This window comes from Paralichthys olivaceus, chromosome 10 (genome assembly GCF_024713975.1).
Source record: "Paralichthys olivaceus isolate ysfri-2021 chromosome 10, ASM2471397v2, whole genome shotgun sequence".
NCBI lineage: Eukaryota > Metazoa > Chordata > Actinopteri > Pleuronectiformes > Paralichthyidae > Paralichthys > Paralichthys olivaceus.
Genome location: NC_091102.1, coordinates 16,686,995 through 16,703,776, shown reverse-complemented (window position 1 = coordinate 16,703,776; position 16,782 = coordinate 16,686,995). Strand labels below are relative to the sequence as shown.

General features: G+C 39.9%; 1 protein-coding gene across 7 annotated transcripts in view; it reads left to right on the top strand.

Moving 5' to 3' along the window:
- Window positions 1-16,782, top strand: part of lrp1bb (low density lipoprotein receptor-related protein 1Bb) — a 247,304-nt gene that overhangs the window by 185,280 nt on the left and 45,242 nt on the right. For all 7 annotated transcript variants that reach the window (XR_011244330.1, XM_069533046.1, XM_069533042.1 and 4 more), the window contains 13 exons: window positions 2,696-2,821; window positions 3,961-4,089; window positions 4,254-4,373; window positions 5,236-5,349; window positions 5,865-6,014; window positions 6,238-6,360; window positions 9,958-10,077; window positions 11,889-12,017; window positions 12,347-12,469; window positions 13,758-13,898; window positions 14,147-14,334; window positions 15,966-16,149; window positions 16,240-16,325. Coding sequence is in view for 6 of the 7 variants with exons in the window: in XM_069533046.1 (XP_069389147.1) it covers window positions 2,696-2,821; window positions 3,961-4,089; window positions 4,254-4,373; window positions 5,236-5,349; window positions 5,865-6,014; window positions 6,238-6,360; window positions 9,958-10,077; window positions 11,889-12,017; window positions 12,347-12,469; window positions 13,758-13,898; window positions 14,147-14,334; window positions 15,966-16,149; window positions 16,240-16,325 (1,733 nt within the window). In the remaining variant the exon portion in view is untranslated. The remainder of the gene's footprint in view (window positions 1-2,695; window positions 2,822-3,960; window positions 4,090-4,253; window positions 4,374-5,235; window positions 5,350-5,864; window positions 6,015-6,237; window positions 6,361-9,957; window positions 10,078-11,888; window positions 12,018-12,346; window positions 12,470-13,757; window positions 13,899-14,146; window positions 14,335-15,965; window positions 16,150-16,239; window positions 16,326-16,782) is intronic.

Sequence of the window (16,782 nt, the reverse complement as noted above, 5' to 3'; positions counted from 1 at the left end):
CTAATCAGAAGTTATTAGGACTAGGATGTTTATGTGTGTTTGTTGCTTAGGCACGTAGTTCATCTGCCACACACAACACCAGACGCACACAGTCAGGAAATCAGTGTTAAAGTGATTCATGATCCGACACCATCGATTAATGACTAAATACATGTGGTTACCTCATTGGAGGTTCATGCTGTTCTTTATGCTGGTACAATGATACACTAGGTTATTGGAGGTTTGACCATGGTTCGGTGGCTGAATACGTGTCCCATAGATTATGTGTTGTACCTCGTACCTCTTCTTCAGGGAACAGAAGTTATAATCATAACATTTCGATCTATGATCAGTGGATGAAGAGACATCTCTGCAGATATTTGTGTATTATGTGTTTGTACATGCCAGGGTTTACATGTGTGCTTTTGGTTAATTTTTTAAACATGTGCACATTTATTTTCATTATCTGTTTAATCCTTTGGACAGAAGACAACATTGAATATGTAGCTGCACTTTCTACTGCAAAATGTTAATATCAGTGTCAGTGTACAGTTTGCATGCACTTGCCTCACTGTCTTGACATTTTTCAGTTTCTATAACCTGAGTGCTGTTTTGAGGTATATTTAATGTACTTGAAGTACTTAAACTCGACTGCATTTCAGAGGAAAATATTGCACTTTCTCCTCCATTACATTTATGTTACAGCTATCGTTGCAAGCTAGTGGCTTATGTTATGTCCTATGAAAAGTATTTTATCAATTCCAACATTTGCTCCACATCACACATTTTTAATCTAGCCATTTTTACAATACATATTATCCACATGGTTTTAATTCAATAAATGCTGAAATGTCCAAATACTTTTGCTACATTTCACAGCTACTTTCACTTAATGTAGCAGTTTTCAAACACCTTTACTTGTAATGGAGCATTTTTCACTGGTGAATAAAACTAGTCCATTGCTCACCTGGGTTTTACTAACTAAAAGCGAAATATTTAAAAACGGGCCTAATTTTGATGAACGAAAACAGCGGGGATGATAAATGATGGTCTTATTTAGAATGGCTAGAAACTAAACTTTCAGAGGTAATTAATAAAAATAACAGGCCTATGTTGTAGTGGGAGTCTCCTAAGTGCCACATAAAGTTGAATTTCCAAGTAGGACAAAGGGAAGTGGGCTTCAGAGTGTCCCACTGGTTAGACTTGGACGCCAAGAGCCATGCTGTCCCTTGTTTATCCCATCATTGGAAATGATCATATCCTATGAGGCGCATGTTTATAGCTGGGAGTCAATGGCTCATGTGCAAAAAAACCATGATCTTTATGTTGTGAACCTCTTATTACATTTTTCTTGTCATGATTGTCCTGTTTAAATAAAAAATCATACAAATGTTTTACCTGGGCTGAAGACCAGGAACCGATTCTTGTCTCATGAATAAGTCGTAGCTGGGGGGCAGTTAATAACTGAGGGTCTTCATTGGCCATGCATGTCTCTAAACACTAAAGATACTTTATGTTGTTGCTAAGCTTCTTTTAGGCATAGTTCCTGAGGACTGAAGCAGCCCTTGCATTGTCTAATTGTCTTTAATAGTTAGAGTTGGCGATTGTGTTCTATATATTATATTTTATATATCCAGCACTATAATACATTTTTAACTATGGTTGGCACTCAGTAGAGTGCATGCCTCTGCCAAGACAGAGAAACCACAATTAAATTTACTAGAACCAGAATTTTATTTGAATCTGCACCAAATTGCACACTCATGAATATCAGTCCCCTGATCGTGTCTGGTTTATTTTTCATCAAGATCCATGAATGTTTCTCTGAGAATTCACAAACATGTTAAAATATTAGAGAGAGAGTAAAAAAAATTCTCAGATCTGCACTATAATTGTATGGGTTCATCACTGACCCACTTTCTTCCACCAACGTTTGTGATAATCCATCCAGTAATTTTTGCACAATCCTGCTAACTAACAAACACACCATGCCTAACTGTCTTGGCGGAGCTAACCAGGAAATGAGGATATCTGTGTAGACGCAATATTAGTGCAGGCCTTAAACTAAAACTTTAAATAACATTGAATTCATATTTATGTTGATGGTGATCATATGAATAAAAAATTAATGTTTTTGACAGTTGAATCACTCCATATACATAAGATTAATTCTTCTGCCAATAACTTTTTATTTTAAGTGATTTTTTCATACTGTTGTTTGTAAGTGGAATAACCATACGACTAATAGATTTTACTGGAGAAGGATATATGTCTGTATGTATCCTGTCATATATTAATGGCAAATGTGAGTATTTTTCATCAGGTCCTCAGATTCAAACAGTATAAGACATAATTTATTGAATTATAAATCACTGAAGGAATGTCCTTCTGATGATATGCAGATAAAACAAAGTCTGTGCCAGTACAATCCCTTGAGATTTAAAATAATTGATTTGGAATATGAGTTTGGAATATCACTTTTCCTTTTTCATAGGTGATCTAAACTTAAATGTGGGGTATCATCATATTGAATATTTCTTACTAATAGATAAGGAAGGCTCACGGTAAGTCCAGCTGACAGGCAAGTTAAAATGCCTCCTCAGAAGGTAGCTCCAGGAATGTAGTGAAAATCTCACACTGATTAAATCTAAAATAAAAAACTGTCTTGGGAGAGTTATTCTGACCCCTAACCAATTCTCTCTGATTGTGATTGAAGGTGAGCTGTCCCCGTGCCGACACATGAACGGAGGCTGCGGTGACCTTTGCCTCCTCACTCCGTACGGGAGGGTCAATTGCACTTGCCGTGGAGAGCGTGTGCTGTTAGATAACAACAGATGCGTGTGTAAGTCATGATAAGCTTCATATTTAATTCTACTGAGGGCAAAACCTCGAACCCGTCGAACATCCCCAGCATTAAGTATTGATTTTAATGGCACTTTTTTATGGATTTATTATTTCAAAATGCGTCACTGCCTGAATTTGTATGCACACTGTAACCTGTCGTCTGTGCACACTCTGGGTAAGACGTTCTCTGTGCTGTTAACACAAACCTTTGACATCTTTGAGTACATCCCTTTGTACAGAACCGCACACAAACAGAAAAGCGTTGACCAGCTGCTGACTCTTCTTCTTTGGCTTGGCAGTGAATTTGTAATGATTCCAAGAGTCTTAGTCGATACTGCTCAGGGAAGATGCAGCGATAATGCAGTGCTACTTTAAGTTTAGCCAGAGCAGAAAAAACACTTGAGAGGAGTGGGATGTTTTGTCACAATTAGTCGCCTGAAGTCACAAGTGTAGAGCATTTCTAATTAGAGACACTGCTGTGTGAATTTCGTATGCAATGTGAGGATATAGAACATAAGGTGGGAGGAGCTGTTCAAATGAGGGAAGTTTGGCTGGACTGAACATGGCAAGTGACTCAGAAGAGCTGGATGGAAGCCTGGATGTCAGAGTAGAGGACAGTGGGCTCAATTCCACTTGCTACTAGTGGACGAAGAAGTTTCAGATTTTTGAATTCTGAAGCTGCAAGAAGCACAGGGTGGGGCTTTTGTAGAAATTTTAACTTGAGTACTGAAATCACTAATGGCATTAGTATCCAAATGGTGTACTGCTGTATGTCAAACAAATAAATCAATCAAATAAAGTATTACACTATACCATGTCCCCCTTAATTTTAAGTGTAAGGGTAATGGGTATTACAGTACTCCGGAGTTGTGGGGCCACGTTTTAGTTTGAAAAATACAACCGATTGCTGATTGGCCTTGGGGGAGTCATAAGGCTCCTGTCACCAGACCCCCTTCTGGAGTAAAAAATGGGCATTAGCTGCCAGTGTAGAACGTGACATGGGTAATCAAATACAATCAATGTTTTCTTTGCTAACAGCTGTTGTACAGTTGAATTCTCCATTTTTACAAGGATGCTTTGAGATTTTGACAGTCGTGATCAGTCACCATCATTATTCATCATTGTCTTCTTCTGCAGCAGAAAATTCCTCCTGCAACATCCACACTGAATTTGAGTGTGGGAATGGAGAGTGCATAAACTACCAGCTAACCTGTGACGGAATAGCCCACTGCAAAGATAAATCAGATGAGAAGATGCAATACTGTGGTAAGAAACACATCACAGCTCTTAATCTGAAGTATATCCAGCTTAAATAGAGATATAGAAATAATTAACCTACTGATAGCTGTTTTTCCATTTACATGTCTGGTAGTGATAAGTTCCAAATATTTGTTTTTTTCTAACACTTCTCCACAATTCAATTTGTTCAGACAACAGAAGCTGTCGAAAGGGTTTCAGGCCGTGCTACAACCAGCGCTGTGTGGCCAACAGTCGTTTCTGTGATGGGATTGATGACTGTGGGGATAACTCGGATGAGGCTTTCTGTACCAGTGAGTCACAGCCGTTTGATCTCCTGTTCAATCCGTCCTGCCTCTGAGGGCAGGATCCAGCCACACACTAATGCTCATATTAATACAGCAGGCTAGGCTACATGCTGCGCTAAGCCTTCCCTTTCTAATGAGCCCCAAGATCATAAAAAGTGCACAAATTCAAAGAAGATTCCAACCTCCACCCTGAAAACATTGCCACTGAGAACCTGCATAGTGCAGATTTGTTTTTACCTCAGCAGTGAAATAACGCAGGAAAAACAGCAGTTCTGTTTATTTGCGCTCTGTAATTGGTCAAAGAGGGAAAATAAGGTGCAGAGACTCTTACCAAGCTGATTGAGCCCAGAAGGAGACAGAGGTGCTCTCATAATTAATGTGGACTCTGCATTTTGGGATTTCAGGGAGGAGTTAATTTCATTATATTGTGTCATCTTCAGCCTTGCATTTTCTTTTTAATGGGACATCAACAATAACTTCCCCTATTGCCGCTAGAACATTTAATTATAGCATTAGGTTATATACCGATAATAAAATGCAGAGAGGTGAAATGACCAGAACCATTGTGCATTAGTTGGTGAATGAACAGCACAACTAAGGAGCCCCTCTTGCATATTAAGTGTGATTTGCTCTTGCACAGCACTTAGAGGGTCATGACAGTCAAGCAATTTTTATAGCCCAAGCAGACCAACTGCACAGATACTGCAACTCATCACGAACCCTTTTCTTCCCTGCCAGTTTGCAACCTGGAGCTAATTTTCACCACCCCCAGAAAGAGGTTCTCAGCATTGTTGTGATCTGTACCTGTTAACTCCGTCTGAGTGCTGTGTCTCTTCTATCTTTTTGAAATGCTAATTTCCTCCCCGAGATGTCACGTGCGGCTCATCAGAGTCATCGTGCAGGGACGGGAGCTGTGTACCCAGCTCAGCCTGGTGTAACCAGGTCATCGACTGTGCCGACGCCTCCGATGAAAAAAACTGCAGTAAGTTCTTTCTGCCTTTGCTATGCATTGCAGGTACAATGGAAATATGATAGTGGCACTCAGTAGAGAGCATACCACTGCCAAGGCCCAACTTACATTCAATCAAGCTGCACCAAATAACACACACACTCATAGACATCAGTTCTCTCTCTCTCTATAAATATATATATATATATATATATATATATATAAATATGTGTATATATATACACATATTTATGCCTGTCTTTTTTTCCATCATGATCCATGAATTGTTTCCAAGGAAAATTGTGAAAACATTGAAAAATGCAAATTGAAAAATGCAAATGTTAAAGATCTGCACCAAAATTGAATGTTTTCATCTCTGACCGACACCATCTCCTTCCACCAAGTTTTGTGGAAATCTGTTTAATTGGTTTTGCGTAATCTTGCTTACGACCAAACACACCAACCGACAGCAGCACCTTGGATCTGCGCTCGTCACTGGGATCACATTGTGACGAGACAATTATAGTGGTGCTGTGTTTTGTATTCAGACCACACCGACTGCTCGCACTTTCACAAGCTGGGGGTGAAAGAGAAAGATTTCATCAGCTGCAACTCCACCTCGCTGTGCATCCACCCTTCGTGGATCTGCGATGGTGCAAATGACTGCGGCGACTACATTGATGAGACCAATTGCCAGGGTGGGTACACAGCACGCACACAGACACACACAAACATTTTGCCTGTGCATTGAGAGGCAGAACAAGTAAGCCAGCTTCAATTATAAAAGACTTAAGACAGATCTCATTTTGAGAGATGATAATGACAGTGGAATGAGAGATTCTGAGAGCTTAGTATAAGATAATGACCTCAATCATGACTAATGCCCAGAAGACTGACTTGGTTTTGTGTTGCTCTTGGCAGTTTCCCATGGACAGAAGTGTGAGGAGGGCCACTTCGCTTGTCCAAGTGGGAACTGCATCTCTAGCGTGTGGCTGTGCGACGGCCAGAAGGACTGTGAAGACGGGGCGGATGAATTCCAGTGTGGTAAGGGCCAACAAATCCTACCTCACACAGAAGAGCCTCCACACAATAAACTGAAATTATGTATTGTTTTCTAACTGGTAGAAATAGATGAGGTGTTTGGTTGATCTAAACAGATATTTGTTATCCATTACAAGAAGCTATTTGTTGTAGTCATTTGTCATTTAAATAGATCCAGGCCTGCAACAAATACTGCGTACAGTACAGTATATACTCAGACAGAAGGACAAGAGATGATTGTTTATCATGCCACGAGGAAATTTCTCCTCACTTTGTTTTACTCCCCCGTATTGTCTGTGTGAGATTTCTCAAGTAGGTGTTGCTGAATTCAGAGTGCGGCTGTTGAGGGCACAAGTTTTCCCCCTTCTCTCTTTGAATTATGATATACAGCACACCCAGTGTAACAATTAATTAATGAGCCATCACCGAAACGGTGATATTAAAGACGGAAATGTGGATTCAATGGAAACTCGTGACATATGAGAGGATTACACATTATGATGCCACTCCTCTTCCCTTTACTCCACTTCCCTCACCAGAGGCAGCAAGAGCATCCCTCCCTTCTGCTTTGATCCATGCTAATATATGTAGAACCTACCATGACAAAGTCAGAGACCTCTGCAATTAAACAGGAAGGCCATAATTATGTCATGGTATGGATTAATATAATTTGCCCTCAAAACCAACAGCTCACTCACGTACCCATCCACGTGTCATTGCTCTTGGCATCAAAGCAAAATGAATGGTTCCTTTAATTTAGGTGGTCAGAGCGTCGGCACAGCATCATCACGGTCACACACGTGCACAAAGTAATTAGATCTGATGAAGTGGTCCACACACACTGTCAAAACACCCCCACTCTGCATTTAACTTTAAATTGGATTTAAAACCTTTGTTGTGACATTATAAAGATGTAACCATTTGTAATTTGCATCTATCAGAAGCAAACACAATCCAGAAGCGCACGTGCGCGCACACACACGCGCACGCACACACACACACACACACACACACACATACACTTTATACTTTATATGTATGTTGAGGTTCTGTATTGCATCCTCCTTCATCTTGCCTTTTTTGCCATCATCATTCAGAATGTCAGGGATAGTAATTTAGAATCAGTTGGTCCACTACTTGAAATAAATGAGTAACTGCTTCTTATCAGTGCCACAAACAGAGATCACACCCTCACTTACTGTATCGATATTTCAACAATACCAAATACATGCAAATCTACACAGATTCAGCTGTTAGTACCTGTTAGTAAGCTGACATGCTGAACTTAGATGGTTCTACCTCCTCAAAATCAACATGTTAACAATCACTATGTTCACATGGTCACCGATATTCTAACATAAACTGATTAAGAAAATAGTCTGAATACATTTTTATTACCTTAACCTGAAGAAAGTTAATCAATAATCAAAGATTACTTTAAGACGTGAAGTATTCAGACCTTAGTTGCATTATATAGACATGATTGTATTTTTACATATTTTTAATGTTTTGAAAAACAGATAAATGCTTGACATCTTCATCAGACATGTGCTATAAATATTAATTGACTATTCTATTACCATCTCATGTAAACATAAGTGCTGCACAATATTAGGAAAACATTAAATAAATGAACAAATTTGAGGTCTATCATAAATTATGTTTTACAGTTTTTACCGGCTCTGTCAGTAATGTGCTGCTCCTCTCTGTGTCTCTATCATTCGCACTGCTCTAACCGAATCGAGCCAAACTGAGCGTGCCCCTCCATCTCCTCAGGCTCTCAATACATTGTAAAGTATCGGTCAATATGTGATGATCAGTGTTGATATTGTGGTGTCATTTCAAACAAATCAATGTTGAAACTGTAGCGAGACGTCAGCTGAGTCTGTGACAGGGAGAGAAGTGACCAGTGTGTGTGTGTGTGTGTGTGTGTGTGTGTGTGTGTGTGTGGGTGTGTGTGTGTGTGTGTGAGCGCGTGCGTGTGTGCGAGCGCGTGCGTGTGTGCATGCGTGTGCCTTTACCGATCCTTCAGGTTCTGGGACTACCATAAGGAAGCTATGTTATTATTTTGTATATCAACCGCTTTCAGATATCAATTTTGTCCAGGACAAACATAACCACTGGCAGTTTCCACAGGACTAAAATTTTGCCGGGAGGCAGAGGCGGCACAATATTTGACAAAGGCGGCTCGCTGTTCTCTTTGCAGAAAAAAACCCTGGACAATGATCTGAATGTCTTTAATTTATTACCTAGGGCAGTAGGGCCAAATATATTGACATACAGAGCATGTCTCTTCCTTTATAACTAAGCAGCACCTCTGTTAACTTTTCTTGGAAATGAAAAGCAGTAGGAACACTTGTTTCCATTTTTTAAGCTCTTCCACAATCAGATTTATTTTTATAAATTGTCCATGAATGTTGTTAGAGAGATACATAACACACAATTACCATTTTCATCCTTTTATCTAAAAATGTCATTTGTGCCTGTGTGAAACGATAACATCCCATGCTTCAAACGTGCTCATATCAGAACTGATATGAATTACGCCTCAATGAGATGCTCTGAATAGTTTTTTTCAGGACAAATAGACAATATTCCCATTCCTCTGAGTTAATTATCATATAAAACGCTCCAGCCACTGATAATCTGACTGCAGAGGGAAAGTGGTTTGAGGAAAATGTCATTACGTTTCTGAAATTCTATATTCCAGTCATCTGATTAGACGAGATAGTCATTTGTCACTTCTGAATGCATCCTGAGCTTTTCTACTATGTGAAACACATTGAAAGTGAGTCATGAAAGGCTCTTTGATACAGTTTATGTGCTGTAGACCTGCTATTTTGCCGTACACTGGAAGCAGCTGCTCACATTTGAAGTGCAAATCTGGAATCACATACAGAAAGTGCAGATAATCACGGTTTCCACATTTAGCCATTTTATGTTTATCTCATCCTTATCGTACATCATGGTATCAGTGCACGTAAAGCTAATGTGATGTACAAAGTATGACGGCGAGGAAAGCAACGCAGTGTGAGAGATGCCCCCATCCCTACCCCCACCACGCTCAGTGGGATTCATAATTCCTTGCACTGTGGTCTGACCCGGAGCACACATTCTCTCTTCCTTCTCTCAACATCTCATCAAAGCTCTGGCAGAGACCACAGAACAACTCTCCAGGGAGAGTGGGTGGCTCAGTGGCACAAACTCAGCACAGATAATGAATACATCCACATTTTTCACAATAGCTTTTACACTGTGATAGGCAGCATGCTCGTTATTGACATATAACAGGTTACCATCACCTTCAGTATTTTACTTTCTTTTATAATTTAATAGTATACATTTAATCTTAATAAATAGTAACTGGGAGCATCTATCAAAATGGCTTGCTTTGAGAGACAAAAGGAAAAAACAAATGTACAATCCTTTGTGTGGCAGCTTTACTCATGCGGTGCCACTAAGCAAAGACACCACAGAGAGAAAAAGAACAAGCCACTGGGGCAAATAGGAGCCACTTCTATAGGCTGTGTGCTGCTTTTGTTGTTGCATCCTTCTCACTCTGTTTGATTTATGGAATTTAAATTCCAATGCCCTCTGCAGATTCATCATGCTTGTGGAACCAGTTCGCCTGTTCAAAGAACAAGTGCATCGCCAAGCAATGGCTGTGCGATGGCGAGAATGACTGCGAGGACGGCCTTGACGAGAGCGTGCAGATCTGTGGTAAGAGCCCTTTCGGATGACACGGGGAATCTACTGTCGGTATAAAAGGTCACATCCGCTGTATTTCATATGGCAGCTCCATATGTTCCTCTATCAGAGCTGGAAATTAATGAAAAGAGATGAAACAATCTTAATGAGACAACAAAGGGGACTGCAGGCATTTCTGATGACTGGAGTGGGCACTGAGGCAAATAGATTTTTCATCACAGAGACCCAAGAGGCACAGTGATTTCAATTGGCAAATGAGAAGTGTGTGTGTGTGTGTAATGAATACTACAATAAAACAAAAAAAATCCAACCACAATAAAGAGACAAGACTTGCTGTGAACATTGCTTGTATAATTGGATTGTAATGGAGTGTCAAGGAAATATTAATGAAATGGCCCAAAGGTTTCTGAAGCACAGTTCTAGTCAAAAACAAGATATGCATGTTAGCGGTACATGCTCCACTGAGCTACTGTATTTACCTTTGTTTCCCTGTGCAGCAATTTTTTCTCTCCTCTTTGTCCTAATATAAAGAGTAATAATGACTTGTAATGATTCAAGTTGAAATTTTTACTCACAATAGCACGATCTTTATGTGTGAGTTGTGCACAATGGGAACTGCTGCACAATGAAAATTAGTTTTATGGGGATCAAAAAGGGAGGTACGTTGAAAACTGTAACCAAAGCTTTTATTCTATGAGTTATAATGTAGCGTTTTATTGTGGAGCCCTGGTACCTTTTGCTATTTTTCTTCTCCTATTTCTTCTAAGCCATTTGTGGTAGAGTGCAGAATTCTGTCTGAACCGAGTCCAAGATAAAACTTACCAATTCAAACCCAAACCTAAAAGGGATTGTTTTTTTTTGCCTGTGATGTGATTTAAATCTCCCTTGCCAACAATGTCAGCAAATTGTGGCCACAGACCGTGAGCATCGTATAGTGGCACTGAATGCACATGCATGCTAAGTTATGACAACCACGGCTAGTTTTGGTGTTCACCCCAACCGGTCGAGGCAGATGACCGCCCACATTGAGCCTTGTTCTGTTAGAGGGTTTTTTTTCCTGTTAACGAGGGAGTTTTTCCTCATTGTGGGAACTCTTGGGTGTCTCTATATTAAATACGATTTTAAGGTCTTGATGTCCTTCTATGTAAAGTGCCTTGAGATAATGCATAATATGCTTTGGCGCTTCACAAATAAAATTTAATTGAATGTGCATTATAAAATATCAGCTCAGTAACCTGTATATCATTTGAAATGAACCTGGCCTAGACTCGGATATGCCCATTTCCACTCATCTTCCACTGCAACCCTGCCAGATGAGACAGATAACTTAGCTTAACTTTAAAATAAAGTATTCACATATTGTGCTACTTATCATAGGCCTGGTTATATAATAAGTGAAAGTAAACGAGTTCTTAGATCAAGAGGTCTCTCAAGAAGAACGCAGTTGTCCTATGGTGATCTGCAGGATGCTGTCTGATTCAATTTGAACCAGATACTGGACTCAGGACAAAGGCATGGATACACATAACTGCACACTTGTTCAACTATAATGGAATGATGGTGTTGTATGATTGGAACAGGAAGCTGTTGCAAGATAACGCAAAAGTATTGAGAGATAATACAAAAGTAATCCCCAAATAAATTATCGCCCTGTCCCTTCATGGGCTCAGAATTACACATTCTTTGATTTATTGAAATAACTGAACCAAAACCAAGATACATTAGCTTCAGTTCATATGTACCAATTTTTCTCTGTGCTACATTTGACCCATTGTATTCTTTGGCGTTTGAAAGTAGAGCATGTGCTCCTGTTTTCCTCTCAGGCTTAGTGACATGTGCTCCGGGGCTGTTCAGCTGCCCTGGGTCGTACGCCTGTGTTCCGAAACGCTGGCTCTGTGATGGCGAGAGGGACTGCCCTGATGGGAGCGATGAGCTCTCTGCAGCTGGCTGTGGTAAACTGTGTCTTCTAGTTCAAAACCCTGAATAGCTCATTGCAAGTATAACACTTTATGCAATCCCAGAGTAGAGAAATCATTGCCTGTTTACAAATGATTGTCCTTATGTAACTTTAGATTACACCACATTAAAACAATAGCTCATAGATCATGAAACTCACTAAACACCTGCTGGAAATCTACAAAGCAGATAGTTGACATTTATGCACAACTTCAGCCTTCTGTGAGGGGATTAGCATAAAGTTTATTAATATTGACTGGCATACTGATGAAAAAAATTTTTTCTATTGATTAGCACGTTGATCCCACTTCTTTCCGTGCATTAGCACCCAACAACACATGTGATGACAGCTCATTTCGCTGCCGCAACAAGGCGTGTATCCCCCAGCGGTTTGTCTGCGATCACGATGACGACTGTGGAGATGGAACTGATGAGTCAGTGGAATGTGGTGAGATAATGTATCTCTCTCTTTTACCTCATAATATTCACCAGCATTATGTAGAAGTGTCATAATTGAAAGGTGCTAAAAACTGAGAATCTCCAGTTTGAAAAATTTAATAGAGATTATGATAAGATGGTGATGATTGGTTATGAATTAATGGAGTAATAACATATAAGGCTGTTTGACATATTTAAACATTGAAATTAGAGGCATTAGAATAATATGAAGAAATACATGACATGACAAAGACATCTTAGCACAGATCAATAAGAGCAAACAATTAAATATATTGAACGCATATTGCTACAGTGTGGTAAAGAGATAAAATTGTTTTGGATAGAGGTTGTAAATAACAAAAATGTATAAGCTCACATTGGCAATGCATAACTCATTGAGAAAACATGAAATTAGTTTGACATCTATCTGTGAGGGTGCAGATTGCATTTGCAAGGCCCTCCCCTCACCCGTCCCTCTCCAATCATGTAGGAGAACCTATGGAGGCCCTCAGGTGAAATATAAACAACGACACTCCCTGTAGAGCCAGTGTTTTTTTTGTTCGGTGTGCACTACTTTCATAACATGGCGCTGCAACTTGGCAAACTCTGTAGAAGATAACCTGCTCCTTATGTAGATATAAAGAGCTCATTCTAAGCTAATGGGAATTCAATGATTCTTGGTTTCAGGTGATTATATACTGATGAAAACTTAATTATGAATATTATATTCAATCTGTGCTGATAGATCCCTTAAACACTAGATGCTTAGAGAGGAAACATGAATATGGAAGGCAGTGTTTATACAGGTACAGTTTCTCTGGACTTTAATCACTCTTTATGCAAAATTTTGAGGGTCAGTAAAATTGTTTGAAATGATGGAATGGTTGTCTAGGGAGATTATTTTATATGAGTAGCTGAATGTATATGTAAAGCCAGTTCTTTTCCAGCTGGTTTATTATAGAACAATCCATTAGCAAGTTTTGATGTCAAAACTAGAGAGAATTATCTGTTGCTGCTTTAATATGTAGAACTGATAATTTTGAAACATGTGTTCATATTTATATAATTGAACAATGCAGCTATAGACACCATCATACATCCAGATGGCTTTGCCTGATACACAATGAATACAATTATTTTATAACCCACATATTTGTTGTTATATGAAGACAAACATTATCTTGTTCAGCTCAGTGCAACGTATTTGTACTTAATTCTACAACCACCAAAAGGTGACACTACGTCACTGCCAAGCCAAGTATAACTTGATGAAAAACCCACTCTTCCTCTTTCTTCAGTCTATCGCTCCTGTGGATCTGAGGAATTCCGCTGCAGGGACGGCCGCTGTCTTCTCAGCTCTCAGTGGGAGTGTGACGGCCACACAGACTGTCCCGACCACTCTGATGAACTGCCTCTAAACCTCAAATGTCTGGCTGCAGGTAAGACTGCTGTTTGGCTCGCAGCTGGAATCTCTTCATCAGTGTCACAAGCAGCACCACTCGCCAAGGAAACTGGTGGGGACATATGGTGGAAACAAAAGGTGCTACAACCAGGAGAGTTTTCCTGAAAAGGATTAATCTGTCAAGCCCCATTGTCAGGTTAAAAATGTTCCACAACTTAGATTGTGGGAATTTAGGATTTATTGAAGGATGTTGTGCCAGTGAAAGTCGTGTCTCGCTTTTTACAGGAAGCTTGTGCAATGGCTCCTTCTTCATGTGCTCAAACGGACGCTGCATTTCTGAGGGTAATCTCTGCGATGGGAGAGATGATTGTGGAGACAAGTCAGATGAGAAGAACTGCAATGTGAACGAGTGCCTGAATCGCAGAGTCAGCGGCTGCACGCAGGACTGCCAGGATCTTACTGTGGGATACAAGGTAAGTGACCAGTGGTCACGGTTCAGCTGCTTGAAATGCATTCTTCTTCAGAACAGCTTCCTGGCTGCAGTTAGTCGATAAAGCCTAACTCCTCCAGCTAAAGGTTAAATCAAGCTATGGAAAGATAACAACTGTAGAAATATTTTAACAACAGATAAGACAGTCACTGTGGTTTGGTGCAAGAGCAAACACCCTCCTGAATACAAATCCAGTGATCCCACTGCACAGTGAGCGTTCTTTCATAAATATGACTCAGAGATGTGTCCTTCAAACAGCGTGACAGTGCATCATAAGACTCAAGAATAAGGTTTAAATCAGTTCATATGCTATTTGTGTGTGTGTGCGTGCACGCGTGTGTGTATTACTATGTGAGTGCGATTTTAATTTAAACACTTGACTGACCTGCGGTTCTCAGCTTTAACATAATTTCCAAATCAGTGGCAGATAAAATGTGGAGCCTATGTTAGTAATAGTGTGGCCATGAATGATTAATGACCAATAATGAATCAAGCCTAACTTCTCACATCATTAAATAGATAAAGATGGGTGGGAGCATACATACATTTAGTCTCTCCCTTCTTGAATAACCTTGAACGCTGTAAGGAGTTTAATGATATGCCACCAAACGTCTGCGCTCCCTGAATGTGCCGGGCGATTGTGGCATGCGATGTTCGGGTTGAATACAGGTCAAGGCCACATCTGCCAGAATGTTCTGTTGGGCAGTCGCTTTGTCAGACTGTGATAGTTTATGTCTTCATACCTGGATTTTACTTTCATATTCTTCCATAAAAGTGTGTTCAGTGTCTGAAAGTTGAAAATGTCAGAAAACCTCTCTTTGCTGCCATGACAGGGGCTGAGCTGCACAGAGAGCACATCAATGCAGACCCTTTGCTCATCCTGATCAGGGGGACCAGTAGAAAGGCCTTCAAGGTTATAGTGTTGGATAAAAAGGGATTTGCACTGGCTCCAGAGCAGCTGATACAAGCACTTAGTTGTTTTTGGAGGCTGTGGTCACTGAAGTGTGGTCGGATTTTTGAGCTATGGTACATTATGTGTGTAGCACAGCTTTCTCAACAAGTAATTTAAAGAATGAATAAATCATGTTTTTGAGTCAGGAATAGAACATTGAATTATTTGTTGTACCCTTCACTTAAAGGTCCAGTGTGTAAGATTTAGGTGAAAGGGAACTGTTGGCAGAAATTTGATGTAGAATAATCCTCATGAGTTTTCACTAGTTTGTTTCATCTAAATTGTATGGATTGTAGTTTTCTTTACCCCAGAAAAGGCCCTTTATATTTAAATACTTAAATATTTACATCGAGGGGGTCCTCTTTACGGAGGCTGCCATCTTTTTTACAGTTGTCTAGACTGGACAAACTACACATCTTTTGAGTTTTAATGACAACTAAAGGCTACCACAGGTTCTCTTACACGTTTGGAAGGGGAGGGTGAGATGAGGGGTGTTCAGCTGCAACATGTAACTTCACCACTAGATATCACACAATTCTACACACTGTACCTTTAAATAGCCAGGTGACCATCTTTTTACAATGAAACTGAGGCTCTTGTTTCTTTTGCTCACATTTCCTGCCTCATTATTCCCAACACATATTTCTCATGTTTATGATCAGTGTAAATGCTGGCCGGGATTCCACCTGAAGGATGATGGGAAGACTTGTGTGGATACTGATGAATGCTCCACTACCCTTCCCTGTAGCCAGCGCTGCATCAACACTTACGGCTCCTTCAAGTGTCTGTGTGTGGATGGCTACGAAGCCTTGGAGCGCAATCCCAATACATGCAGGGCTCTGTCAGGTCAGCCTGATTTTCATTCTTAATTTAAGCCTCAATGTGCAGGATCGTAACGCTCATTTGACCTCTAATGCTGCATGTCCCTCATTTCAGCTGAAGAGCCTTTTCTCATAATGGCCGACCACCATGAGATCCGAAAGCTGAGCGTGGACGGCTCAAATTACACCATCTTGAAACAGGTAGGTGATAGATGCATCAATACCATCTCATGAAATATTCACTGGATTATGGATCAGTTAGTTTATCTTCATTAGATAGGAATACTGATCAGAGGCGTCATCAGCTTGTCAATGAGATTACAGCCTTGTCTTCTTTTGATTCCATCCTGTTCTGTCAGTTGTACATTACAGGGAGGAAATATGGCTTTAAATGAGTTTAGTTTAAGTTTTTTTGAAAACACAGATTTTAGTGGTAGTGGGATTATGTTCTCTAGCTGAATGTGTTTGATAAATATTAAATTTAGAAGACAGCATAGAGTTAAATTGTAAATGCATTGCTTTGTATTACCATAATGATAGACAATCATCCCAAGAAAGAATGACTGTTTTCTTCTTATGAAAAGTTAATATGATAATATTAACAAACTATTATTATAGTATGAGAATCATGCAGTGACAGTCTGCCAAAAATCAATTG